Genomic DNA, 27,110 nt, shown 5'->3' with positions numbered 1-27,110 from the left:
CACCAAAAGACAGCTGTAGTATGGACCCATTCAAGTTCCTACAGCTATGTCTTTTCTCAAGGTCACATTTAATCATTTTTCTACTCTTTGACTCATTCCTCCTCCTTCAAGCCAGAGCCTGGTTTTCACCAGACGCACTGTCCCTTCTCCCTCTGGATGGTACTGTGAAGGGGCCATTCCCTTTGTGATTTCCTACCCACTTGACCATCTCTACCAACCATTGGCACTTGCCATATTTGTTGCTCATAATGTTTCTTCAAAAGCGGAGAAACCATGTGCCATTTGGGGGACTTCTTTGCAAACCATCTTTGTTTCTAACTGCTTATCACTTCAATTCTCTATCTCACTCCCAATCTGACCCATCTCCTTCCCACTGCCATTCTGACCAGTACAGGCCAAAAAATCTCCCAATGAGGCCAACAGACCTGAAGAAGAGAAATATCTAATTTTTAAACCAGTACTTTGCAGCCAGAACCATTATCAGATTCAACACTTTCAGTTCTGCAGTAAGGATCATCCTGAAATAATTTTCCCCTCTCCACAGACATTGTAAGTCATTTCCAATATTCTCCTACAACAACAATCTGCTACAGGAATTCAGCTGGTTAGTCATCATCTCTGGGTGGGGGGTGTGGGGAGAGTAGGAGATTGTCAGCATTTAGGGTCCTGATGCAGGTTTTCCCCAAATCATCGACAATTTCTCCTGTCCCCACAGATGTTACTCGACCTACTGAGATTCTCCAGTAGGTAATTTATTGCTCCAGATTCCAGATTTTGGAGTCTCTTGCATTCTCAAAGTTCTTTCTGTCCTTTCCAGTCCCTTGCATTAATATGTCCCTTTAGTTGTTTATATCCAGCTGTGTTATTAATCTATCAACTAAACAATGTCATTGCTTTGTCTTGAACATCATCTACCATCCTGCAAATTAAACCCAACTTGCTATTCCAACTTTCCCAGGCCTGATGAAGGATCTTCAAATCCAAACACTAAATCTGTTTCTCTTTCCATAGATGTACTTGACTGCTGAATGCTTACAGAAATTTCTGTTTTTAGTGTTGAGATTGTTATTCATCCAAGAGTGCAAAGAGTTCCACTGCAGGCCCAGATCGTACTTGTCCATCTTGGCTTGTGCTTGAATTCCAAAAGGAAATCTATTTGAGTTGGAATATTCATGCCCGAATAATGGTCATTCAAATACAATGGATGGGGCTAGAGGATAGCTTTAAACTCCCAGATTGGGAGTTTTTTCCAGCTCAGACTTGGAACCTGTTCAGTAGCTGATATAAAGGAAAAAGACAATATGCCAGCTTTGTGGTTCAACAACATCCTGTCCATCTCCTGGTTTGATTCCAGTAACCTTTGGGTGACTGAACCTTTGTCGTCCCATCAGTCACCTTCTTATCCGCTCTGTGCCAAGCAGATTAATTTGAATATCTCATATTGGCCAGCGGCAGTGATCTGCTGCTTTTTTTCACTTTCTGCGTAATTGGATGATGCAAGACTGAAAATGATAATGTACAGCTGTTGGAAAGAGCTGAGGCAGGCGGAAGTGAAGAACTTGTGTGCCTGATCAGTGCCCAGAGCTCCAGCTGGATTTCTGCATCTGAAAGTAATATATATTTTTTAAGCACTGCTTTTGACATTCTGTGGCCTACATACAAATTGTCCAGGGTCAAGAGGAGGGCAATTGATTTAAATCTCCCTGGCAGATGCAAGGACATAAACTAAAAACCACATCGGCTACATGGGGGAAGGAATTTGGACCCCCACATCAAAAGTAACCCCTAACTTTCTCAATATGGGTGGCACAGTACCAGCAGCTTGTGTTCATTTCCACTGCAGTCTGTGTAAGGAGTTTGTATGTTCTCGCCTTATCCATGTGGGTTTCCTTCGGGTACTCTGCTTTCCTCTCACATTCCAAAGACGTACAGTTAGTGTTAGCGAGTTGTGGGCATGCTATGTTGGCGCCAGAAGTGTGGTAACACTTGAGGGTTGTACAGCGCAATCCTCGCAGATTTGATTTGATGCAGGCTTTGCATTTCACTCTATGTTCCAATGTTTTGATGTTCATATGACAAATAAAGATAATCTCTTAAATCTTTCAATGATCTCCATCGTAAGTGACCCACTCTTAAAAATAATTTTTTTTGGTAATATTCAGCAGTTGAGGCAACTTTCTGATATGTAGCTTTGGTGGCTCGGTCTTAGGAGACTTACTGCTGTCAGCGCAACTCTGATGACCATCTACCCACTCTGGACTTGCCCTTTTCTGACCAACAGACATATTGAGACCCATTGAAATATAATTGTTGCCCCTGGGAGCTTTTGCTGGGTTTGATGTTGCTAAATAGGGCTTCAGCTGCAACCTTACCAGGTGGTACAGAACCACTCTGCCTCTCTCAAGATGTCAGGATATTATCTTTGTCATAAGTCTGAGGACAGTGATGGCCTTGTAGAGATACTACTTCCAGGAGCTCAGTTCAAATAGTTTATGACCTGTATGGAGGTCACCTCTCAGAGGACATTAATAAAGTACTAATTATGATGTTGTACATCATGGTATAGGTATCCCTTTATCAACGAACGTAATCAACTCATTTGGATAACTTTACTTGATTACAAGACTCTTATCCCTATATTGCAAGATGTTTAGTGTTAGTAATAATTGAAAGCCCTGCCCAGTGCAGAGTGAACTTGGTTGAAGCAGCTGATGAGCTGATGACAAAGATGGCAATTCACTTGACCAGCAACTGCTTAAAGAGTGGAGGAGTAGAGGAAGGGTGGAAGGGAGGGAAAAGAGATTGGGAGAATAGCGAAGTGGACATAAGAGAATGGCATTGTAGGGTTTGGACAAAAGAGGGGTTAAGTGGGAAAGAGGATAAAGGAAATGGGGTAGAGAGAATGGAGGAGCAGGGAAGAAGGTGTTGGGAGAGCCTGAGCAAGAAGATGCAAGGATGGGAATAACAGGGAGTGTGGAGAGGAGAGACTTGGGTGGGAAGAAGGGTTTGTAGAACTGGCAGAAGAAAGATGATGAGAGATGGGGAGGGATTGGAGGCTGGGACACACTGCAAGTTAGAGCAATAAAAGCTGGGAGGGATAAAGGGGAAAAGACAGGTACACCTACTGTCCTTTACTTTTTAAGCACCAAACATCAATGTAGTTTTATTATTTCAGATACTTGTACTGATCCAATTTTAAGTGTTTAGATGTTTTTGACCAAATATCATGAGTTTTGGGATACTAGAACTTTCACATTGAAACAAAATGTCACATTATCCCAGGATGTGAGACTGTTGTAAAGCCAGGAATATCTTAACTGGTGATTCAATACCCTCCCAGTTGTGACTCCCCCCGCCCCCCCGCCCCCCACCGGAACTCGCCTTTAACAGGATCTTAACAAATAAAAGCCTATCTTCAAAATTTACTGATACTTGGAGCTGTGATTGAAGCCAGGGGACTGATCAAAATAGTGGTAAAAGAGAAGACTCGGAACATTTATTTTTCTTGAACAAAGATTCCGGAACACACAGACTGTGAAAGTCCCTCTCTTTAAAGTAAGGTGAATCTTTGGGAGGTTTTAATTTTGAATGTCTTAAAGTAAAACCCATCTTAAAATAAAACCTATTAAACCAACATGAATGCAAGAAGAAACAACTTACATGTAATGCCTCCTCAGAATCAAGAACCTTGGCATAAATCTCACAGATCTTTTGCAGCCTGCATGACAAAAAAATAAAATCCAGGTTAAATGCCACTAAATGACCTGTAAAAATTAAAATAGAGACCTGGATGTCATGTAGCTTCCAGGGAACAGACATCTGTAGACTTGAATCATACTAAATCAGATATATATTTACACATAGTGCTTCGATAATAATCAGTGTTCCACTGGTCATACAAACTCTAATGACCAAGCAGATTAAAAAAATATATAATTTAATGCACTGGTTAATGATGACTTCAAACACCAATATATCTGAACACCAATGAACCAACAAAGCTGGCAAAGATGTTCACGAATTGCAGGCCTCACTAACTGATGTGCTTTGATTCAATGATAAATTTAATTAAATTGAGAAGAGCTGTTTTCACAAAATTAGTTTTTATGATTTCTGGTACATACATAGCGCATTTAACTATCATGTAGGAAGAGTTCCCAGCATGCTTCATCAGAAAGGAATCAGATGAAAACTGACAATAAACCAAAGGCAGACACATCAGTATGGGCGACTTCATGCAGGCTTTGCATAGGATCATATGGAAGGAAATGGTGAGTTATTAGGAGGAAATTTTAGTGGTTAGAGACTAGACATTTAACACTGTAATCTCGTTATCCAACATTGTATTAAAGTTTAAATTTTAATGAAAAACATAAAAATTAGAAGTGGGTAAATAGCCCTTACGGCCTTCTGTGCCCGTTTTGCTATTTCAAAGGATTCTGGGTGATGCTTCATTTCAATGCCACTTCCTGCACTAATTCCACATCACCACCACCCTCCCACCATTGTCTTAATATTTAAATATTTATTTCTGCCTTAAATATAGTCAGCACAAGGTTGCTATGGTCCTTTTATGTGGGGAATTCCAAAGACTTCAAAAAATTCACTTACCTCTCTTCCTTTGTGAGATTTACCAGATGCCGGGCTTTACGAGCAAGGATGAACCTGAAAGAGTAGAATTAGTGAATTCTTTGCACCTGAATTGATGTAGGCTGTTATAAGCTCTTTCAAAATCACACATGAATAATTCCAATGTAATTTTTCACAAGGTAGTGAATTGGGAAAGCACTGAATCAATGTACTAAAGGATTAATTAGAGAATTGTCAAGGTTAGAAAGGCTACCTTGCTGAACTTGTTTAGTGTCAATTGTCCAGAATAGAGATTACATCAGTTTAGCTCCTGATTTAACACCATGTTCAGAAAATGGGCTAGCCTGTACACAAACAACAGAAAGTCTGCAGATGCTGGAAATCCAAGCACATACACAAAATGCTGGAAGAACTCAACAAACCAGACAGCATCTATGGAAAAGAGTGATCGATCAGTCCATGTTTTGAGCTAAGATCTCCATCAAGACGTGATGAAGGGTCTCGGCCCAAAATCTCGACAGTTCACTCTCTTCCACAGATGCTGCCTGGCCTGCTGAGTTCGTCCAGCATTTTGTGGTCTGTACACATCTGACCACCAAAATAGTTGAAGTTTATCTGTGGTCTTAGCTCCAAATCTTTCCCCAGGTAGATATAGCTAATCTATTATCAAATTGATTACAATGGGAGTTGTACGCTTTAGGATTACCAGAAAACAGCCCCTCAAACTTCTGAGCTTACCATGATAGAAAGTTCAATAATAAAAGAAAACTGAAAATGGCTGGTTCAGGAACATTGTCCTAAAAAAAAATTCCTACAGTGATGTCTTAAGTTGACAGGCTTCCAACATCTCTGGTCACCTTTCCTTGTGCAAACTGCGATTCCAAGCACGAGTGAGTTAACACATGCTCCCCAGTGACTTCAGTCATGATAGGTTCCTCCGAATGCTTTATCGAAGCTGCAATGATGTCAAAGGCAATCCCTCCCACTTCATCTCTGAAATTCAGCTTGTGTATCCATGTGCGGCTCATTTTCCTATGATGTCTGAAAACATATTATTAAATGCTCATTATCCCGCAATGCTGCCAAGATGCAGCAGTCATCTGTGTCCCCATTATACGAAGGCTTCAATGGACTGAATGAATGGTTGCTGACAGGCGAGCGTAATCCTCTGTAGCTGTGACTGATGACTTCACTGAGCCGTGCCGGAACTGCAGCTCAACCCAAACACAAAGAGGCATGTGCCTCAATTAGAAGAGCCATGAATAAAGAAAAATGTCAGTGCAGGTTTTACAACAGCATCTGCAACCCAGGCAGAAGGGGCCTATAAAGCATCATCTCAAATGCCAGGATGCAGAGGAATTGAAGAAAAGGCATCTCATGATGTATAGCTACAATATGTTCACATTATTACCTGGGGATAACTATGTGATTTTGTTCATAATTATTGATTTTCACATTCTTCATATTGTGGAATGAAGCTGTATTATGAGTCAATCCAAGCTTTGCTGCATTTGATGCTAATTCAACCTTCAAACTTTTTGACCACGTGTTAAGAAAAACAGTCTAGTTGAAGACTGTAGCAGATTACATTCACGGACCATTATCATACACATAGAGATATGGAAATTACACACTACTCCATAGGAGTAAATCATTCAAACTGCCTGCAGTACCAAGTGACACCATCAAATTCAAGACAATAACTACAGCACAGCCTGAATTCATAACAAATGGTGGCAGCTACCCTGGATGTAGAATTACACCATCACTGCCAAAACTGATTTAATTAACTTAAACATAAACTATAACAAAATGCCTGGCAGCTAACAATGTTCAGGTTATGCATGATCACGCTGGAATTTGAGAAATTAAGATGAAACCTCAACATTAACTCACAGTGGGGGGTTGACTTGAGTTTAACGTAGTCTGTGCGATTTTAACCCCTGTGGTCCCCTACCACAAATTGTCAGCTGTCCAGAGGCAACAGCAGGTTGTCGGGGGCTCAAGACCACTAAACGACCCGTGGCATGTGAGTAACTGCTTTCAAAGATGTTAAGTAAGATTTTGAGGAGGAAAAAAAGAGAGACCACAAATGCTGGAATCTGGAACTAAGATTACTGGAAGAACTTCATAGGTCAAGTAAATCTATGGAGACAAAAGGTCTTCGTCAGCACTTCACGTGGATACTCTGTTTCAAAGCTGTACAGGGAAAGGAAAGATCATCTGTGTGTGTCAGTGTGAGGGAGGATGGTAGGTGTCAGGTGGGACCAGTAGGGGAAATGATGAAAGGCACATGGAGGTGGGGGGGGGGTGGAAACAGATGGGAGGCCACGAGCACAAGGAACATGGGTGGAATGGGATGAGGAATTGGGATGTTGCCTGGATTGGAGAGCATGCCTTATGAGAACAGGTTGAGTGAACTTGGTCTTTTCTCCTTGGAGCGACGGAGGATGAGAGGTGACCTGACAGAGGTGTACAAGATGATGAGCGACATTGATTGTGTGGATAGTCAGAGGCTTTTTCCCAGGGTTGAAATGGCTAACATTAGGGGCCATAGTTTTAAGGTGCTTGGGAGCAGGTACAGAGGGCGATGTCAGAAGTGAGTTTTTCCACACAGAGAGTGGTGGGTACGTGGAATGGGCTGCCCACGATGGTGGTGGAGGCGGATACAATAGGGTCTTTTAAGAGACTTCTAGATAGGTATATGGAGCTTAGAAAAATAGAGGGTTTTGTGGTAGGGTAATTCTAGGCAGTTTCTAGAGTAGGTTACGTGGTCAGCACAACATTGTGGGCCGAAGGGCCTGTAATGTGCTGTAGGTTTCTATGTTCTAATAAAACTAGATGGACAGGTGAGTGTGTGTGAAACAGCATGGGTTACTGAGAATTGAATACTCAACACTCATAGCATTGGGTTCAAGTTACTGAGGCGGAATATAAGATGCCTTGACCTGAAACATTAATTGTTTGTTCCCCTTTATACTGTAGATGCTGCCTGACTTGCTGAGTTTCCTCCAGCGTCTTGTGTGTGCTTCTCTGGATTTCCAGCATCTGCAGGATCTCTTGTGTTTGGGATTATAAGAGGTTGTTCTTCTCATTGAGTTTGACCTCTCTGTAGTAATGGTCACTGTGCCAAGGGCAGACAAGTCACTGTGGAAATGGGAAGGAGAAATAAAATAATGTGCAATTGGAAGCTCAAGATGACCAATATGGCCAGACTGCAGAAACTCTGCCAGACAGTCACCTAGTCTAGGCTTAGTTTCATCCATATAGATGAGACCATCTCGTGAGCACTGAATGCAGTCGACCAAGTCAGAAGAGATGCAGGAGATGAAATTGAAAGTGAGTAATCCAGGTGTTGAAATCGACAAGTTCTGCAGGAATCGGCACTGATGTGGTGGATAAGAATTGGGGGTGGGGGTTGGATGTACTGGAATAGGTTTGGAATAAGAACCGCTCCATGTAGGCAACAAAAGGACAGGGATGGGGAAGAGCCATGGGAATGCCCGAGGCTACTGTTTTAATCTGCAAAGGAAACTGTAGAAGCCTAAACCTTTCTCATGAGACCCAGGGATGCAGCAGTTTCCCTACAGACCTTGCCTAGACCCAGACTTTCCCGTTAGGTAAGCATGGTGTGGAAACCACAATGGTTTAGAGCACAACAGTCGAATAACCCAATGTCCATCATGCTTCTCTACTCTAATCCCATTTACCCTCATCATGCTTTTACCCCTCTAGTCCTTTCCTACCCAAATACCTGTAACAAATACCTTATAAATGTAATAACCTTATCCGCTTCTACCATCTCCTCTGTGAGATTGCTCCAGATAACCATCACCATCTGAGTGTACAACTTCAAGACTCCATTAAACCTATGACATTCAGTGTTAAACTCCCCTCTTCTGGCTATCAATACCCCTCAAAGTCTTACAGAGATCTACAAGGCCACCCCTCAGCCACCCAGAGAATAAACCCAGCCAATACAACCTTCCATCCATTCCTGCCAACATCCTTACTTCAGCCTCTCCACTTCCACCACATCCTTCCTGTAACGTAGTGACAAGAATTGTACACAATACCCCAAGTGAGGCCAAACCAACAGCACAATGCCTGATTTCTCAACAAGCCAGCTGCTAAGCTCAGCATAGCTGAAAGTGCAGAGGCAGGTAGCTGTCAAAGGTTTGAAAACAATGGTCCGTGGAGTCCTAATTGAACTAACATTATTAAGGACATCATCTATGGTGTCTGTAGTTGCTGATGGACCAGTACCGCATTTCAGACCACAACAGAAAAGAAACACCAGATGGACATGGGAAAATACTTTCACAAGAGGCATGCCAGGTCAGACACCATTTGTAACACTTCTGCAAAGAATGAGTATAAAGTGAGATAACAGTGGTGACAATCAAGATCTGATACCCTACACCAGTTCCAGGTGTAGGAGGAAGTCAAAGCTTCTTACCTCTGTGCTTCAGCAGTGACCATGCAATGATTTCAGCTCAGAACCACAGAAAAAGTATTCTTCATTTACACTGAACATTCATTCAGCTGTGATGTAGAATTCTTAAACAAACTGTCCCTTTATCTTTTGATTTACTTACTGTAAAAATTCAAATTTCACATTCAAAAGCAAATGATCAAAGTACGTATATGTCACCAAATACTACCCTGAGGTTCATTTCATTGCAGGCATTCATAGTAGAATAAAGTAGTACATTTTCTGTGGAGAAAAATTTAAATTCTTTTCGTTGAAGAATGAAGAAGTACAATGCAAGAGCAGTAGGACGATGGCTGCCTCGCTATTACCCAGGGAACACTCCAACAATCTGTTTTACACCCTTGATAATTTTAATTTCTATTCCCTGGATGCTATCACACATTTTGCATCATCAGAAAAAGTTTTGATCGACTATAAACTTCTGATTAGAGGCTATCATGCCAAAACTTAATCAAAAATAAAGGTCAACTATGCTTAAGTTAAAAACAAAGCGCTGGAAGAACTCAACAGGTCCAGCAATGTCTATGGACGGGGGAGTGGTGAAGGGACTGTCAGTGTTTTGGGCCGGGTGGGGTTGGGAGGAGAAGGGCGAAGCAGACAGAAGGGGAGCAGATGGGAGGGGAGGGTGAAGGGACTGTCAGTGTTTTGGGGTGGGTGGGGTTGGGTGGGGTTGGGAGGAGAAGGGCGAAGCAGACAGAAGGGGAGCAGATGGGAGGGGAGGGTGAAGGGACTGTCAGTGTTTTGGGGTGGGTGGGGTTGGGAGGAGAAGGGCGAAGCAGACAGAAGGGGAGCAGATGGGAGGGGAGGGTGAAGGGACTGTCAGTGTTTTGGGGTGGGTGGGGTTGGGAGGAGAAGGGCGAAGCAGACAGAAGGGGAGCAGATGGGAGGGGAGGGTGAAGGGACTGTCAGTGTTTTGGGGTGGGTGGGGTTGGGAGGAGAAGGGGGAAGCAGACAGAAGGGGAGCAGATGGGAGGGGAGGGTGAAGGGACAGTCAGTGTTTTGGGGTGGGTGGGGTTGGGAGGAGAAGGGGGAAGCAGACAGAAGGGGAGCAGATGGGAGGGGAGGGTGAAGAGACTGTCAGTGTTTTGCGGTGGGTGGGGTTGGGAGGAGAAGGGGGAAGCAGACAGAAGGGGAGCAGATGGGAGGGGAGGGTGAAGGGACTGTCAGTGTTTTGGGGTGGGTGGGGTTGGGAGGAGAAGGGAGAAGCAGACAGAAGGGGAGCAGATGGGAGGGGAGGGTGAAGGGACAGTCAGTGTTTTGGGGTGGGTGGGGTTGGGAGGAGAAGGGGGAAGCAGACAGAAGGGGAGCAGATGGGAGGGGAGGGTGAAGAGACTGTCAGTGTTTTGGGGTGGGTGGGGTTGGGAGGAGAAGGGGGAAGCAGACAGAAGGGAAGCAGATGGGAGGGGAGGGTGAAGGGACTGTCAGTGTTTTGGGGTGGGTGGGGTTGGGAGGAGAAGGGCGAAGCAGACAGAAGGGGAGCAGATGGGAGGGGAGGGTGAAGAGACTGTCAGTGTTTTGGGGTGGGTGGGGTTGGGAGGAGAAGGAGGAAGCAGACAGAAGGGGAGCAGATGGGAGGGGAGGGTGAAGGGACTGTCAGTGTTTTGGGGTGGGTGGGGTTGGGAGGAGAAGGGGGAAGCAGACAGAAGGGGAGCAGATGGGAGGGGAGGGTGAAGGGACTGTCAGTGTTTTGGGGTGGCTGGGGTTGGGAGGAGAAGGGGGAAGCAGACAGAAGGGGAGCAGATGGGAGGGGAGGGTGAAGGGACTGTCAGTGTTTTGGGGTGGGTGGGGTTGGGTGGGGTTGGGAGGAGAAGGGCGAAGCAGACAGAAGGGGAGCAGATGGGAGGGGAGGGTGAAGGGACTGTCAGTGTTTTGGGGTGGGTGGGGTTGGGAGGAGAAGGGCGAAGCAGACAGAAGGGGAGCAGATGGGAGGGGAGGGTGAAGGGACTGTCAGTGTTTTGGGGTGGGTGGGGTTGGGAGGAGAAGGGGGAAGCAGACAGAAGGGGAGCAGATGGGAGGGGAGGGTGAAGGGACAGTCAGTGTTTTGCGGTGGGTGGGGTTGGGAGGAGAAGGGGGAAGCAGACAGAAGGGGAGCAGATGGGAGGGGAGGGTGAAGAGACTGTCAGTGTTTTGGGGTGGGTGGGGTTGGAAGGAGAAGGGGGAAGCAGACAGAAGGGAAGCAGATGGGAGGGGAGGGTGAAGGGACTGTCAGTGTTTTGGGGTGGGTGGGGTTGGGAGGAGAAGGGGGAAGCAGACAGAAGGGGAGCAGATGGGAGGGGAGGGTGAAGGGACTGTCAGTGTTTTGGGGTGGGTGGGGTTGGGAGGAGAAGGGAGAAGCAGACAGAAGGGGAGCAGATGGGAGGGGAGGGTGAAGGGACAGTCAGTGTTTTGGGGTGGGTGGGGTTGGGAGGAGAAGGGGGATGCAGACAGAAGGGGAGCAGATGGGAGGGGAGGGTGAAGAGACTGTCAGTGTTTTGGGGTGGGTGGGGTTGGGAGGAGAAGGGGGAAGCAGACAGAAGGGAAGCAGATGGGAGGGGAGGGTGAAGGGACTGTCAGTGTTTTGGGGTGGGTGGGGTTGGGAGGAGAAGGGGGAAGCAGACAGAAGGGGAGCAGATGGGAGGGGAGGGTGAAGGGACTGTCAGTGTTTTGGGGTGGCTGGGGTTGGGAGGAGAAGGGGGAAGCAGACAGAAGGGGAGCAGATGGGAGGGGAGGGTGAAGGGACTGTCAGTGTTTTGGGGTGGCTGGGGTTGGGAGGAGAAGGGGGAAGCAGACAGAAGGGGAGCAGAAGGGAGGGGAGGGTGAAGGGACTGTCAGTGTTTTGGGGTGGGTGGGGTTGGGAGGAGAAGGGGGAAGCAGACAGAAGGGGAGCAGATGGGAGGGGAGGGTGAAGGGACTGTCAGTGTTTTGGGGTGGGTGGGGTTGGGAGGAGAAGGGGGAAGCAGACAGAAGGGGAGCAGAAGGGAGGGGAGGGTGAAGGGACTGTCAGTGTTTTGGGGAGGGTGGGGTTGGGAGGAGAAGGGGAAGCAGACAGAAGGGGAGCAGATGGGAGGGGAGTGTGAAGGGACTGTCAGTGTTTTCGGGTGGGTGGGGTTGGGAGGAGAATGAGGAAGCAGACAGAAGGGGAGCAGATGGGAGGGGAGGGTGAAGGGACTGTCAGTGTTTTGGGGTGGGTGGGGTTGGGAGGAGAAGGAGGAAGCAGACAGAAGGGGAGCAGATGGGAGGGGAGGGTGAAGGGACTGTCAGTGTTTTGGGGTGGGTGGGGTTGGGAGGAGAAGGGGGAAGCAGACAGAAGGGGAGCAGATGGGAGGGGAGGGTGAAGGGACTGTCAGTGTTTTGGGGTGGCTGGGGTTGGGAGGAGAAGGGGGAAGCAGACAGAAGGGGAGCAGATGGGAGGGGAGGGTGAAGGGACTGTCAGTGTTTTGGGGTGGGTGGGGTTGGGAGGAGAAGGGGGAAGCAGACAGAAGGGGAGCAGATGGGAGGGGAGGGTGAAGGGACTGTCAGTGTTTTGGGGTGGGTGGGGTTGGGAGGAGAAGGGGGAAGCAGACAGAAGGGGAGCAGATGGGAGGGGAGGGTGAAGGGACTGTCAGTGTTTTGGGGTGGGTGGGGTTGGGAGGAGAAGGAGGAAGCAGACAGAAGGGGAGCAGATGGGAGGGGAGGGTGAAGGGACTGTCAGTGTTTTGGGGTGGGTGGGGTTGGGAGGAGAAGGGGGAAGCAGACAGAAGGGGAGCAGATGGGAGGGGAGGGTGAAGGGACTGTCAGTGTTTTGGGGTGGCTGGGGTTGGGAGGAGAAGGGGGAAGCAGACAGAAGGGGAGCAGAAGGGAGGGGAGGGTGAAGGGACTGTCAGTGTATTGGGGTGGGTGGGGTTGGGAGGAGAAGGGCGAAGCAGACAGAAGGGGAGCAGATGGGAGGGGAGGGTGAAGGGACTGTCAGTGTTTTGGGGTGGGTGGGGTTGGGAGGAGAAGGGGGAAGCAGACATAAGGGGAGCAGATGGGAGGGGAGGGTGAAGGGACTGTCAGTGTTTTGGGGTGGGTGGGGTTGGGAGGAGATGGGGGTAGCAGACAGAAGGGGAGCAGATGGGAGGGCAGGGTGAAGGGACAGTGTTTTGGGGTGGGTGGCGTTGGGAGGAGAAGGGGGAAGCAGACGGAAGGGGAGCAGATGGGAGGGGAGGGTGAAGGGACTGTCAGTGTTTTGGGGTGGGTGGGGTTGGGAGGAGAAGGGGGAAGCAGACAGAAGGGGAGCAGATGGGAGGGGAGGGTGAAGGGACTGTCAGTGTTTTGGGGTGGGTGGGGTTGGGAGGAGAAGGCGGAAGCAGACAGAAGGGAAGCAGATGGGAGGGGAGGGTGAAGGGACTGTCAGTGTTTTGGGGTGGCTGGGGTTGGGAGGAGAAGGGGGAAGCAGACAGAAGGGGAGCAGAAGGGAGGGGAGGGTGAAGGGACTGTCAGTGTATTGGGGTGGGTGGGGTTGGGAGGAGAAGGGCGAAGCAGACAGAAGGGGAGCAGATGGGAGGGGAGGGTGAAGGGACTGTCAGTGTTTTGGGGTGGGTGGGGTTGGGAGGAGAAGGGGGAAGCAGACAGAAGGGGAGCAGATGGGAGGGGAGGGTGAAGGGACTGTCAGTGTTTTGGGGTGGGTGGGGTTGGGAGGAGAAGGGAGAAGCAGACAGAAGGGGAGCAGATGGGAGGGGAGGGTGAAGGGACAGTCAGTGTTTTGGGGTGGGTGGGGTTGGGAGGAGAAGGGGGAAGCAGACAGAAGGGGAGCAGATGGGAGGGGAGGGTGAAGAGACTGTCAGTGTTTTGGGGTGGGTGGGGTTGGGAGGAGAAGGGGGAAGCAGACAGAAGGGAAGCAGATGGGAGGGGAGGGTGAAGGGACTGTCAGTGTTTTGGGGTGGGTGGGGTTGGGAGGAGAAGGAGGAAGCAGACAGAAGGGGAGCAGATGGGAGGGGAGGGTGAAGGGACTGTCAGTGTTTTGGGGTGGGTGGGGTTGGGAGGAGAAGGGGGAAGCAGACAGAAGGGGAGCAGATGGGAGGGGAGGGTGAAGGGACTGTCAGTGTTTTGGGGTGGCTGGGGTTGGGAGGAGAAGGGGGAAGCAGACAGAAGGGGAGCAGATGGGAGGGGAGGGTGAAGGGACTGTCAGTGTTTTGGGGTGGGTGGGGTTGGGAGGAGAAGGGGGAAGCAGACAGAAGGGGAGCAGATGGGAGGGGAGGGTGAAGGGACTGTCAGTGTTTTGGGGTGGGTGGGGTTGGGAGGAGAAGGGGGAAGCAGACAGAAGGGGAGCAGATGGGAGGGGAGGGTGAAGGGACTGTCAGTGTTTTGGGGTGGGTGGGGTTGGGAGGAGAAGGGGGAAGCAGACAGAAGGGGAGCAGATGGGAGGGGAGGGTGAAGGGACTGTCAGTGTTTTGGGGTGGGTGGGGTTGGGAGGAGAAGGGCGAAGCAGACAGAAGGGGAGCAGATGGGAGGGGAGGGTGAAGGGACTGTCAGTGTTTTGGGGTGGGTGGGGTTGGGAGGAGAAGGGGGAAGCAGACAGAAGGGGAGCAGATGGGAGGGGAGGGTGAAGGGACTGTCAGTGTTTTGGGGTGGGTGGGGTTGGGAGGAGAAGGGAGAAGCAGACAGAAGGGGAGCAGATGGGAGGGGAGGGTGAAGGGACAGTCAGTGTTTTGGGGTGGGTGGGGTTGGGAGGAGAAGGGGGAAGCAGACAGAAGGGGAGCAGATGGGAGGGGAGGGTGAAGAGACTGTCAGTGTTTTGGGGTGGGTGGGGTTGGGAGGAGAAGGGGGAAGCAGACAGAAGGGAAGCAGATGGGAGGGGAGGGTGAAGGGACTGTCAGTGTTTTGGGGTGGGTGGGGTTGGGAGGAGAAGGGGGAAGCAGACAGAAGGGGAGCAGATGGGAGGGGAGGGTGAAGGGACTGTCAGTGTTTTGGGGTGGCTGGGGTTGGGAGGAGAAGGGGGAAGCAGACAGAAGGGGAGCAGATGGGAGGGCAGGGTGAAGGGACTGTCAGTGTTTTGGGGTGGCTGGGGTTGGGAGGAGAAGGGGGAAGCAGACAGAAGGGGAGCAGAAGGGAGGGGAGGGTGAAGGGACTGTCAGTGTTTTGGGGAGGGTGGGGTTGGGAGGAGAAGGGGAAGCAGACAGAAGGGGAGCAGATGGGAGGGGAGGGTGAAGAGACTGTCAGTGTTTTGGGGTGGGTGGGGTTGGGAGGAGAAGGGGGAAGCAGACAGAAGGGAAGCAGATGGGAGGGGAGGGTGAAGGGACTGTCAGTGTTTTGGGGTGGGTGGGGTTGGGAGGAGAAGGGGGAAGCAGACAGAAGGGGAGCAGATGGGAGGGGAGGGTGAAGGGACTGTCAGTGTTTTGGGGTGGCTGGGGTTGGGAGGAGAAGGGGGAAGCAGACAGAAGGGGAGCAGATGGGAGGGGAGGGTGAAGGGACTGTCAGTGTTTTGGGGTGGCTGGGGTTGGGAGGAGAAGGGTGAAGCAGACAGAAGGGGAGCAGAAGGGAGGGGAGGGTGAAGGGACTGTCAGTGTTTTGGGGAGGGTGGGGTTGGGAGGAGAAGGGGAAGCAGACAGAAGGGGAGCAGATGGGAGGGGAGGGTGAAGGGACTGTCAGTGTTTTGGGGTGGCTGGGGTTGGGAGGTGAAGGGGGAAGCAGACAGAAGGGGAGCAGAAGGGAGGGGAGGGTGAAGGGACTGTCAGTGTTTTGGGGAGGGTGGGGTTGGGAGGAGAAGGGGAAGCAGACAGAAGGGGAGCAGATGGGAGGGGAGTGTGAAGGGACTGTCAGTGTTTTCGGGTGGGTGGGGTTGGGAGGAGAAAGAGGAAGCAGACAGAAGGGGAGCAGATGGGAGGGGAGGGTGAAGGGACTGTCAGTGTTTTGGGGTGGGTGGGGTTGGGAGGAGAAGGAGGAAGCAGACAGAAGGGGAGCAGATGGGAGGGGAGGGTGAAGGGACTGTCAGTGTTTTGGGGTGGGTGGGGTTGGGAGGAGAAGGGGGAAGCAGACAGAAGGGGAGCAGATGGGAGGGGAGGGTGAAGGGACTGTCAGTGTTTTGGGGTGGCTGGGGTTGGGAGGAGAAGGGGGAATCAGACAGAAGGGGAGCAGATGGGAGGGGAGGGTGAAGGGACTGTCAGTGTTTTGGGGTGGGTGGGGTTGGGAGGAGAAGGGGGAAGCAGACAGAAGGGGAGCAGATGGGAGGGGAGGGTGAAGGGACTGTCAGTGTTTTGGGGTGGGTGGGGTTGGGAGGAGAAGGGGGAAGCAGACAGAAGGGGAGCAGATGGGAGGGGAGGGTGAAGGGACTGTCAGTGTTTTGGGGTGGGTGGGGTTGGGAGGAGAAGGAGGAAGCAGACAGAAGGGGAGCAGATGGGAGGGGAGGGTGAAGGGACTGTCAGTGTTTTGGGGTGGGTGGGGTTGGGAGGAGAAGGGGGAAGCAGACAGAAGGGGAGCAGATGGGAGGGGAGGGTGAAGGGACTGTCAGTGTTTTGGGGTGGCTGGGGTTGGGAGGAGAAGGGGGAAGCAGACAGAAGGGGAGCAGAAGGGAGGGGAGGGTGAAGGGACTGTCAGTGTATTGGGGTGGGTGGGGTTGGGAGGAGAAGGGCGAAGCAGACAGAAGGGGAGCAGATGGGAGGGGAGGGTGAAGGGACTGTCAGTGTTTTGGGGTGGGTGGGGTTGGGAGGAGAAGGGGGAAGCAGACAGAAGGGGAGCAGATGGGAGGGGAGGGTGAAGGGACTGTCAGTGTTTTGGGGTGGGTGGGGTTGGGAGGAGAAGGGAGAAGCAGACAGAAGGGGAGCAGATGGGAGGGGAGGGTGAAGGGACAGTCAGTGTTTTGGGGTGGGTGGGGTTGGGAGGAGAAGGGGGAAGCAGACAGAAGGGGAGCAGATGGGAGGGGAGGGTGAAGAGACTGTCAGTGTTTTGGGGTGGGTGGGGTTGGGAGGAGAAGGGGGAAGCAGACAGAAGGGAAGCAGATGGGAGGGGAGGGTGAAGGGACTGTCAGTGTTTTGGGGTGGGTGGGGTTGGGAGGAGAAGGGGGAAGCAGACAGAAGGGGAGCAGATGGGAGGGGAGGGTGAAGGGACTGTCAGTGTTTTGGGGTGGCTGGGGTTGGGAGGAGAAGGGGGAAGCAGACAGAAGGGGAGCAGATGGGAGGGGAGGGTGAAGGGACTGTCAGTGTTTTGGGGTGGCTGGGGTTGGGAGGAGAAGGGGGAAGCAGACAGAAGGGGAGCAGAAGGGAGGGGAGGGTGAAGGGACTGTCAGTGTTTTGGGGAGGGTGGGGTTGGGAGGAGAAGGGGAAGCAGACAGAAGGGGAGCAGATGGGAGGGGAGTGTGAAGGGACTGTCAGTGTTTTCGGGTGGGTGGGGTTGGGAGGAGAAAGAGGAAGCAGACAGAAGGGGAGCAGATGGGAGGGGAGGGTGAAGGGACTGTCAGTGTTTTGGGGTGGGTGGGGTTGGGAGGAGAAGGAGGAAGCAGACAGAAGGGGAGCAGATGGGAGGGGAGGGTGAAGGGACTGTCAGTGTTTTGGGGTGGGTGGGGTTGGGAGGAGAAGGGGGAAGCAGACAGAAGGGGAGCAGATGGGAGGGGAGGGTGAAGGGACTGTCAGTGTTTTGGGGTGGCTTGGGTTGGGAGGAGAAGGGGGAAGCAGACAGAAGGGGAGCAGAAGGGAGGGGAGGGTGAAGGGACTGTCAGTGTTTTGGGGTGGGTGGGGTTGGGAGGAGAAGGGGGAAGCAGACAGAAGGGGAGCAGATGGGAGGGGAGGGTGAAGGGACTGTCAGTGTTTTGGGGTGGGTGGGGTTGGGAGGAGAAGGGGGAAGCAGACAGAAGGGGAGCAGATGGGAGGGGAGGGTGAAGGGACTGTCAGTGTTTTGGGGTGGGTGGGGTTGGGAGGAGAAGGAGGAAGCAGACAGAAGGGGAGCAGATGGGAGGGGAGGGTGAAGGGACTGTCAGTGTTTTGGGGTGGGTGGGGTTGGGAGGAGAAGGGGGAAGCAGACAGAAGGGGAGCAGATGGGAGGGGAGGGTGAAGGGACTGTCAGTGTTTTGGGGTGGCTGGGGTTGGGAGGAGAAGGGGGAAGCAGACAGAAGGGGAGCAGAAGGGAGGGGAGGGTGAAGGGACTGTCAGTGTATTGGGGTGGGTGGGGTTGGGAGGAGAAGGGCGAAGCAGACAGAAGGGGAGCAGATGGGAGGGGAGGGTGAAGGGACTGTCAGTGTTTTGGGGTGGGTGGGGTTGGGAGGAGAAGGGGGAAGCAGACAGAAGGGAAGCAGATGGGAGGGGAGGGTGAAGGGACTGTCAGTGTTTTGGGGTGTGTGGGGTTGGGAGGAGATGGGGGTAGCAGACAGAAGGGGAGCAGATGGGAGGGCAGGGTGAAGGGACTGTCAGTGTTTTGGGGTGGCTGGGGTTGGGAGGAGAAGGGGGAAGCAGACAGAAGGGGAGCAGATGGGAGGGGAGGGTGAAGGGACTGTCAGTGTTTTGGGGTGGCTGGGGTTGGGAGGAGAAGGGGGAAGCAGACAGAAGGGGAGCAGAAGGGAGGGGAGGGTGAAGGGACTGTCAGTGTATTGGGGTGGGTGGGGTTGGGAGGAGAAGGGCGAAGCAGACAGAAGGGGAGCAGATGGGAGGGGAGGGTGAAGGGACTGTCAGTGTTTTGGGGTGGGTGGGGTTGGGAGGAGAAGGGGGAAGCAGACAGAAGGGGAGCAGATGGGAGGGGAGGGTGAAGGGACTGTCAGTGTTTTGGGGTGGGTGGGGTTGGGAGGAGAAGGGAGAAGCAGACAGAAGGGGAGCAGATGGGAGGGGAGGGTGAAGGGACAGTCAGTGTTTTGGGGTGGGTGGGGTTGGGAGGAGAAGGGGGAAGCAGACAGAAGGGGAGCAGATGGGAGGGGAGGGTGAAGAGACTGTCAGTGTTTTGGGGTGGGTGGGGTTGGGAGGAGAAGGGGGAAGCAGACAGAAGGGAAGCAGATGGGAGGGGAGGGTGAAGGGACTGTCAGTGTTTTGGGGTGGGTGGGGTTGGGAGGAGAAGGAGGAAGCAGACAGAAGGGGAGCAGATGGGAGGGGAGGGTGAAGGGACTGTCAGTGTTTTGGGGTGGGTGGGGTTGGGAGGAGAAGGGGGAAGCAGACAGAAGGGGAGCAGATGGGAGGGGAGGGTGAAGGGACTGTCAGTGTTTTGGGGTGGCTGGGGTTGGGAGGAGAAGGGGGAAGCAGACAGAAGGGGAGCAGATGGGAGGGGAGGGTGAAGGGACTGTCAGTGTTTTGGGGTGGGTGGGGTTGGGAGGAGAAGGGGGAAGCAGACAGAAGGGAAGCAGATGGGAGGGGAGGGTGAAGGGACTGTCAGTGTTTTGGGGTGGGTGGGGTTGGGAGGAGATGGGGGTAGCAGACAGAAGGGGAGCAGATGGGAGGGCAGGGTGAAGGGACTGTCAGTGTTTTGGGGTGGCTGGGGTTGGGAGGAGAAGGGGGAAGCAGACAGAAGGGGAGCAGATGGGAGGGGAGGGTGAAGGGACTGTCAGTGTTTTGGGGTGGCTGGGGTTGGGAGGAGAAGGGGGAAGCAGACAGAAGGGGAGCAGAAGGGAGGGGAGGGTGAAGGGACTGTCAGTGTATTGGGGTGGGTGGGGTTGGGAGGAGAAGGGCGAAGCAGACAGAAGGGGTGCAGATGGGAGGGGAGGGTGAAGGGACTGTCAGTGTTTTGGGGTGGGTGGGGTTGGGAGGAGAAGGGGGAAGCAGACAGAAGGGGAGCAGATGGGAGGGGAGGGTGAAGGGACTGTCAGTGTTTTGGGGGTGGGTGGGGTTGGGAGGAGAAGGGAGAAGCAGACAGAAGGGGAGCAGATGGGAGGGGAGGGTGAAGGGACAGTCAGTGTTTTGGGGTGGGTGGGGTTGGGAGGAGAAGGGGGAAGCAGACAGAAGGGGAGCAGATGGGAGGGGAGGGTGAAGAGACTGTCAGTGTTTTGGGGTGGGTGGGGTTGGGAGGAGAAGGGGGAAGCAGACAGAAGGGAAGCAGATGGGAGGGGAGGGTGAAGGGACTGTCAGTGTTTTGGGGTGGGTGGGGTTGGGAGGAGAAGGAGGAAGCAGACAGAAGGGGAGCAGATGGGAGGGGAGGGTGAAGGGACTGTCAGTGTTTTGGGGTGGGTGGGGTTGGGAGGAGAAGGGGGAAGCAGACAGAAGGGGAGCAGATGGGAGGGGAGGGTGAAGGGACTGTCAGTGTTTTGGGGTGGCTGGGGTTGGGAGGAGAAGGGGGAAGCAGACAGAAGGGGAGCAGATGGGAGGGGAGGGTGAAGGGACTGTCAGTGTTTTGGGGTGGGTGGGGTTGGGAGGAGAAGGGGGAAGCAGACAGAAGGGGAGCAGATGGGAGGGGAGGGTGAAGGGACTGTCAGTGTTTTGGGGTGGGTGGGGTTGGGAGGAGAAGGGGGAAGCAGACAGAAGGGGAGCAGATGGGAGGGGAGGGTGAAGGGACTGTCAGTGTTTTGGGGTGGGTGGGGTTGGGAGGAGAAGGGGGAAGCAGACAGAAGGGGAGCAGATGGGAGGGGAGGGTGAAGGGACTGTCAGTGTTTTGGGGTGGGTGGGGTTGGGAGGAGAAGGGGGAAGCAGACAGAAGGGGAGCAGATGGGAGGGGAGGGTGAAGGGACTGTCAGTGTTTTGGGGTGGCTGGGGTTGGGAGGAGAAGGGGGAAGCAGACAGAAGGGGAGCAGAAGGGAGGGGAGGGTGAAGGGACTGTCAGTGTATTGGGGTGGGTGGGGTTGGGAGGAGAAGGGCGAAGCAGACAGAAGGGGAGCAGATGGGAGGGGAGGGTGAAGGGACTGTCAGTGTTTTGGGGTGGGTGGGGTTGGGAGGAGAAGGGGGAAGCAGACAGAAGGGGAGCAGATGGGAGGGGAGGGTGAAGGGACTGTCAGTGTTTTGGGGTGGGTGGGGTTGGGAGGAGAAGGGAGAAGCAGACAGAAGGGGAGCAGATGGGAGGGGAGGGTGAAGGGACAGTCAGTGTTTTGGGGTGGGTGGGGTTGGGAGGAGAAGGGGGAAGCAGACAGAAGGGGAGCAGATGGGAGGGGAGGGTGAAGAGACTGTCAGTGTTTTGGGGTGGGTGGGGTTGGGAGGAGAAGGGGGAAGCAGACAGAAGGGAAGCAGATGGGAGGGGAGGGTGAAGGGACTGTCAGTGTTTTGGGGTGGGTGGGGTTGGGAGGAGAAGGGGGAAGCAGACAGAAGGGGAGCAGATGGGAGGGGAGGGTGAAGGGACTGTCAGTGTTTTGGGGTGGCTGGGGTTGGGAGGAGAAGGGGGAAGCAGACAGAAGGGGAGCAGATGGGAGGGGAGGGTGAAGGGACTGTCAGTGTTTTGGGGTGGCTGGGGTTGGGAGGAGAAGGGGGAAGCAGACAGAAGGGGAGCAGAAGGGAGGGGAGGGTGAAGGGACTGTCAGTGTTTTGGGGAGGGTGGGGTTGGGAGGAGAAGGGGAAGCAGACAGAAGGGGAGCAGATGGGAGGGGAGGGTGAAGAGACTGTCAGTGTTTTGGGGTGGGTGGGGTTGGGAGGAGAAGGGGGAAGCAGACAGAAGGGAAGCAGATGGGAGGGGAGGGTGAAGGGACTGTCAGTGTTTTGGGGTGGGTGGGGTTGGGAGGAGAAGGGGGAAGCAGACAGAAGGGGAGCAGATGGGAGGGGAGAGTGAAGGGACTGTCAGTGTTTTGGGGTGGCTGGGGTTGGGAGGAGAAGGGGGAAGCAGACAGAAGGGGAGCAGATGGGAGGGGAGGGTGAAGGGACTGTCAGTGTTTTGGGGTGGCTGGGGTTGGGAGGAGAAGGGGGAAGCAGACAGAAGGGGAGCAGAAGGGAGGGGAGGGTGAAGGGACTGTCAGTGTTTTGGGGAGGGTGGGGTTGGGAGGAGAAGGGGAAGCAGACAGAAGGGGAGCAGATGGGAGGGGAGGGTGAAGGGACTGTCAGTGTTTTGGGGTGGCTGGGGTTGGGAGGAGAAGGGGGAAGCAGACAGAAGGGGAGCAGAAGGGAGGGGAGGGTGAAGGGACTGTCAGTGTTTTGGGGAGGGTGGGGTTGGGAGGAGAAGGGGAAGCAGACAGAAGGGGAGCAGATGGGAGGGGAGTGTGAAGGGACTGTCAGTGTTTTCGGGTGGGTGGGGTTGGGAGGAGAAAGAGGAAGCAGACAGAAGGGGAGCAGATGGGAGGGGAGGGTGAAGGGACTGTCAGTGTTTTGGGGTGGGTGGGGTTGGTAGGAGAAGGGGGAAGGAGACAGAAGGGGAGCAGATGAGAGGGGAGGGTGAAGGGACAGTGTATTGGGGTGGGTGGGGTTGGGAGGAGAAGGGGGAAGCAGACAGAAGGGGAGCAGATGGGAGGGGAGGGTGAAGGGACTCAGTGTTTTGGGGTGGGTGGTGTTGGGAGGAGAAGGGGGAAGCAGACAGAAGGGGAGCAGATGGGAGGGGAGGGTGAAGGTACTGTCAGTGTTTTGGGGTGGGTGGGGTTGGGAGGAGAATGGGGAAGCAGACAGAAGGGGAGCAGATGGTAGGGGAGGGTGAAGGGACTGTCAGTGTTTTGGGGTGGGTGGGGTTGGGAGGAGAAGGAGGAAGCAGACAGAAGGGGAGCAGATGGGAGGTGAGGGTGAAGGGACTGTCAGTGTTTTGGGGTGGGTGGGGTTGGGAGGAGAAGGAGGAAGCAGACAGAAGGGGAGCAGATGGGAGGTGAGGGTGAAGGGACTGTCAGTGTTTTGGGGTGGGTGGGGTTGGGAGGAGAAGGAGGAAGCAGACAGAAGGGGAGCAGATGGGAGGGCAGGGTGAAGGGACAGGGTTTTGGGGTGGGTGGGGTTAGGACGAGAAGGGGGAAGCAGACAGAAGGGGAGCAGATGGCAGGGGAGGGTGAAGGGACTGTCAGTGTTTTGGGGTGGGTGGGGTTGGGAGGAGAAGGAGGAAGCAGACAGAAGGGGAGCAGATGGGAGGGGAGGGTGAAGGGACTGTCAGTGTTTTGGGGTGGGTGGGGTTGGGAGGAGAAGGGGGAAGCAGACAGAAGGGGAGCAGATGGGAGGGGAGGGTGAAGGGACTGTCAGTGTTTTGGGGTGGGTGTGGTTGGGAGGAGAAGGAGGAAGCAAACAGAAGGGGAGCAGATGGGAGGGGAGGGTGAAGGGACTGTCAGTGTTTTGGGGTGGGTGGGGTTGGGAGGAGAAGGAGGAAGCAGACATAAGGGGAGCAGATGGGAGGGGAGGGTGAAGGGACTGTCAGTGTTTTGGGGTGGGTGGAGTGGGGAGGAGATGGGGGGTAGCAGACAGAAGGGGAGCAGATGGGAGGGCAGGGTGAAGGGACAGTGTTTTGGGGTGGGTGGGGTTGGGAGCAGAAGGGGGAAGCAAACAGAAGGGGAGCAGATGGGCGGGGAGGGTGAAGGGACTGTCAGTGTTTTGGGGTGGGTGGGTTTGGGAGGAGAAGGGGGAAGCAGACAGAAGGGGAGCAGATGGGAGGGGAGGGTGAAGGGACAGTGTTTTGGGGTGGGTGGGGTTGGGAGGAGAAGGGGGACGCAAACAGAAGGGGAGCAGATGGGCGGGGAGGGTGAAGGGACTGTCAGTGTTTTGGGGTGGGTGGGGTTGGTAGGAGAAGGGGGAAGGAGACAGAAGGGGAGCAGATGAGAGGGGAGGGTGAAGGGACAGTGTATTGGGGTGGGTGGGGTTGGGAGGAGAAGGGGGAAGCAGACAGAAGGGGAGCAGATGGGAGGGGAGGGTGAAGGGACTCAGTGTTTTGGGGTGGGTGGTGTTGGGAGGAGAAGGGGGAAGCAGACAGAAGGGGAGCAGATGGGAGGGGAGGGTGAAGGTACTGTCAGTGTTTTGGGGTGGGTGGGGTTGGGAGGAGAATGGGGAAGCAGACAGAAGGGGAGCAGATGGTAGGGGAGGGTGAAGGGACTGTCAGTGTTTTGGGGTGGGTGGGGTTGGGAGGAGAAGGAGGAAGCAGACAGAAGGGGAGCAGATGGGAGGTGAGGGTGAAGGGACTGTCAGTGTTTTGGGGTGGGTGGGGTTGGGAGGAGAAGGAGGAAGCAGACAGAAGGGGAGCAGATGGGAGGTGAGGGTGAAGGGACTGTCAGTGTTTTGGGGTGGGTGGGGTTGGGAGGAGAAGGAGGAAGCAGACAGAAGGGGAGCAGATGGGAGGTGAGGGTGAAGGGACTGTCAGTGTTTTGGGGTGGGTGGGGTTGGGAGGAGAAGGAGGAAGCAGACAGAAGGGGAGCAGATGGGAGGGCAGGGTGAAGGGACAGGGTTTTGGGGTGGGTGGGGTTAGGACGAGAAGGGGGAAGCAGACAGAAGGGGAGCAGATGGCAGGGGAGGGTGAAGGGACTGTCAGTGTTTTGGGGTGGGTGGGGTTGGGAGGAGAAGGGGGAAGCAGACAGAAGGGGAGCAGATGGGAGGGGAGGGTGAAGGGACTGTCAGTGTTTTGGGGTGGGTGTGGTTGGGAGGAGAAGGAGGAAGCAAACAGAAGGGGAGCAGATGGGAGGGGAGGGTGAAGGGACTGTCAGTGTTTTGGGGTGGGTGGGGTTGGGAGGAGAAGGAGGAAGCAGACATAAGGGGAGCAGATGGGAGGGGAGGGTGAAGGGACTGTCAGTGTTTTGGGGTGGGTGGGGTGGGGAGGAGATGGGGGTAGCAGACAGAAGGGGAGCAGATGGGAGGGCAGGGTGAAGGGACAGTGTTTTGGGGTGGGTGGGGTTGGGAGCAGAAGGGGGAAGCAAACAGAAGGGGAGCAGATGGGCGGGGAGGGTGAAGGGACTGTCAGTGTTTTGGGGTGGGTGGGGTTGGGTGGGGTTGGGAGGAGAAGGGGGAAGGAGACAGAAGGGGAGCAGATGAGAGGGGAGGGTGAAGGGACTCAGTGTATTGGGGTAGGTGGGGTTGGGAGGAGAAGGGGGAAGCAGACAGAAGGGGAGCAGATGGGAGGGGAGGGTGAAGGGACTCAGTGTTTTGGGGTGGGTGGGGTTGGGAGGAGAAGGGGGAAGCAGACAGAAGGGGAGCAGATGGGAGAGGGGAAGATGAAGGGACTGTCAGTGTTTTGGGGTGGGTGGGGTTGGGTTGAGAAGGGGGAAGCAGACAGAAGGGGAGCAGATGGGAGGGGAGAGTGAAGGGACTGTCAGTGTTTTGGGGTGGGTGGGGTTGGGAGGAGAAGGAGGAAGCAGACAGAAGGGGAGCAGATGGGAGGGGAGGGTGAAGGGACTGTCAGTGTTTTGGGGTGGGTGTGGTTGGGAGGAGAAGGGCGAAGCAGACAGAAGGGGAGCAGATGGGACGGGAGGGTGAAGGGACTGTCAGTGTTTTGGGGTGGGTGTGGTTGGGAGGAGAAGGGCGAAGCAGACAGAAGGGGAGCAGATGGGAGGGGAGGGTGAAGGGACAGTGTTTTGGGGTGGGTGGCGTTGGGAGGGGTTGGGAGGAGAAGGGGGAAGCAGACAGAAGGGGAGCAGATGGGAGGGGAGGGTGAAGGGACTGTCAGTGTTTTGGGGTGGGTGGGGTTGGGAGGAGAAGGGGGAAGCAGACAGAAGGGGAGCAGATGGGAGGGGAGGGTGAAGGGACTGTCAGTGTTTTGGGGTGGGTGGGGTGGGGAGGAGATGGGGGTAGCAGACAGAAGGGGAGCAGATGGGAGGGCAGGGTGAAGGGACAGTGTTTTGGGGTGGGTGGGGTTGGGTGGGGTTGGGAGGAGAAGGGGGAAGGAGACAGAAGGGGAGCAGATGAGAGGGGAGGGTGAAGGGACTCAGTGTATTGGGGTGGGTGGGGTTGGGAGGAGAAGGGGGAAGCAGACAGAAGGGGAGCAGATGGGAGGGGAGGGTGAAGGGACTCAGTGTTTTGGGGTGGGTGGGGTTGGGAGGAGAAGGGGGAAGCAGACAGAAGGGGAGCAGATGGGAGGGGAGGGTGAAGGGACTGTCAGTGTTTTGGGGTGGGTGGGGTTGGGATGAGAAGGGGGAAGCAGACAGAAGGGGAGCAGATGGGAGGGGAGAGTGAAGGGACTGTCAGTGTTTTGGGGTGGGTGGGGTTGGGAGGAGAATGGGGAAGCAGACAGAAGGGGAGCAGATTGTAGGGGAGGGTGAAGGGACTGTCAGTGTTTTGGGGTGGGTGGGGTTGGGATGAGAAGGGGGAAGCAGACAGAAGGGGAGCAGATGGGAGGGGAGGGAGAAGGGACTGTCAGTGTTTTGGGGTGGGTGGGGTTGGGAGGAGAAGGAGGAAGCAGACAGAAGGGGAGCAGATGGGAGGGGAGGGTGAAGGGACTGTCAGTGTTTTGGGGTGGGTGTGGTTGGGAGGAGAAGGGCGAAGCAGACAGAAGGGGAGCAGATGGGAGGGGAGGGTGAAGGGACAGTGTTTTGGGGTGGGTGGCGTTGGGAGGAGAAGGGGGAAGCAGACGGAAGGGGAGCAGATGGGAGGGGAGGGTGAAGGGAATGTCAGTGTTTTGGGGTGGGTGGGGTTGTGAGGAGGAGGAAGCAGATAGAAGGGGAGGGTGAAGGGACAGTGTTTTGGGGTGGGTGGCGTTGGGAGGAGAAGGGGGAAGCAGACAGAAGGGGAGCAGATGGGAGGGGAGGGTGAAGGGACAGTGTTTTGGAGTGGGTGGGGTTGGGAGGAGAAGGGGGACGCAAACAGAAGGGGAGCAGATGGGCGGGGAGGGTGAAGGGACTGTCAGTGTTTTGGGGTGGGTGGGGTTGGGTGGGGTTGGTAGGAGAAGGGGGAAGGAGACAGAAGGGGAGCAGATGAGAGGGGACGGTGAAGGGACAGTGTATTGGGGTGTGTGGGGTTGTGAGGAGAAGGGGGAAGCAGACAGAAGGGGAGCAGATGGGAGGGGAGGGTGAAGGGACTCAGTGTTTTGGGGTGGGTGGGGTTGGGAGGAGAAGGGGGAAGCAGACAGAAGGGGAGCAGATGGGAGGGGAGGGTGAAGGGACTGTCAGTGTTTTGGGGTGGGTGGGGTTGGGAGGAGAATGGGGAAGCAGACAGAAGGGGAGCAGATGGTAGGGGAGGGTGAAGGGACTGTCGGTGTTTTGGGGTGGGTGGGGTTGGGAGGAGAAGGAGGAAGCAGACAGAAGGCGAGCAGATGGGAGGTGAGGGTGAAGGGACTGTCAGTGTTTTGGGGTGGGTGGGGTTGAGAAGAGAAGGAGGAAGCAGAC

At 54.1% G+C, this 27,110-nt stretch overlaps 1 protein-coding gene across 1 annotated transcript in view; it reads right to left on the bottom strand.

The window, feature by feature from the left end:
• The window catches only part of mao (monoamine oxidase), a 301,102-nt gene that overhangs the window by 27,318 nt on the left and 246,674 nt on the right, over positions 1-27,110 (bottom strand). Inside the window, exons 10-11 of the mRNA XM_073045512.1 lie at positions 4,612-4,665; positions 3,661-3,718 (exon numbers count right to left, since the gene is read on the bottom strand). Coding sequence (XP_072901613.1) covers positions 3,661-3,718; positions 4,612-4,665 — 112 coding nt within the window. The remainder of the gene's footprint in view (positions 1-3,660; positions 3,719-4,611; positions 4,666-27,110) is intronic.

The sequence above is a fragment of the Hemitrygon akajei genome, chromosome 5, assembly GCF_048418815.1.
Source record: "Hemitrygon akajei chromosome 5, sHemAka1.3, whole genome shotgun sequence".
Lineage (NCBI taxonomy): Eukaryota > Metazoa > Chordata > Chondrichthyes > Myliobatiformes > Dasyatidae > Hemitrygon > Hemitrygon akajei.
The sequence above is the reverse complement of the archived record's forward strand: the minus strand, read 5'-3'. Positions and strand labels throughout refer to the sequence as shown.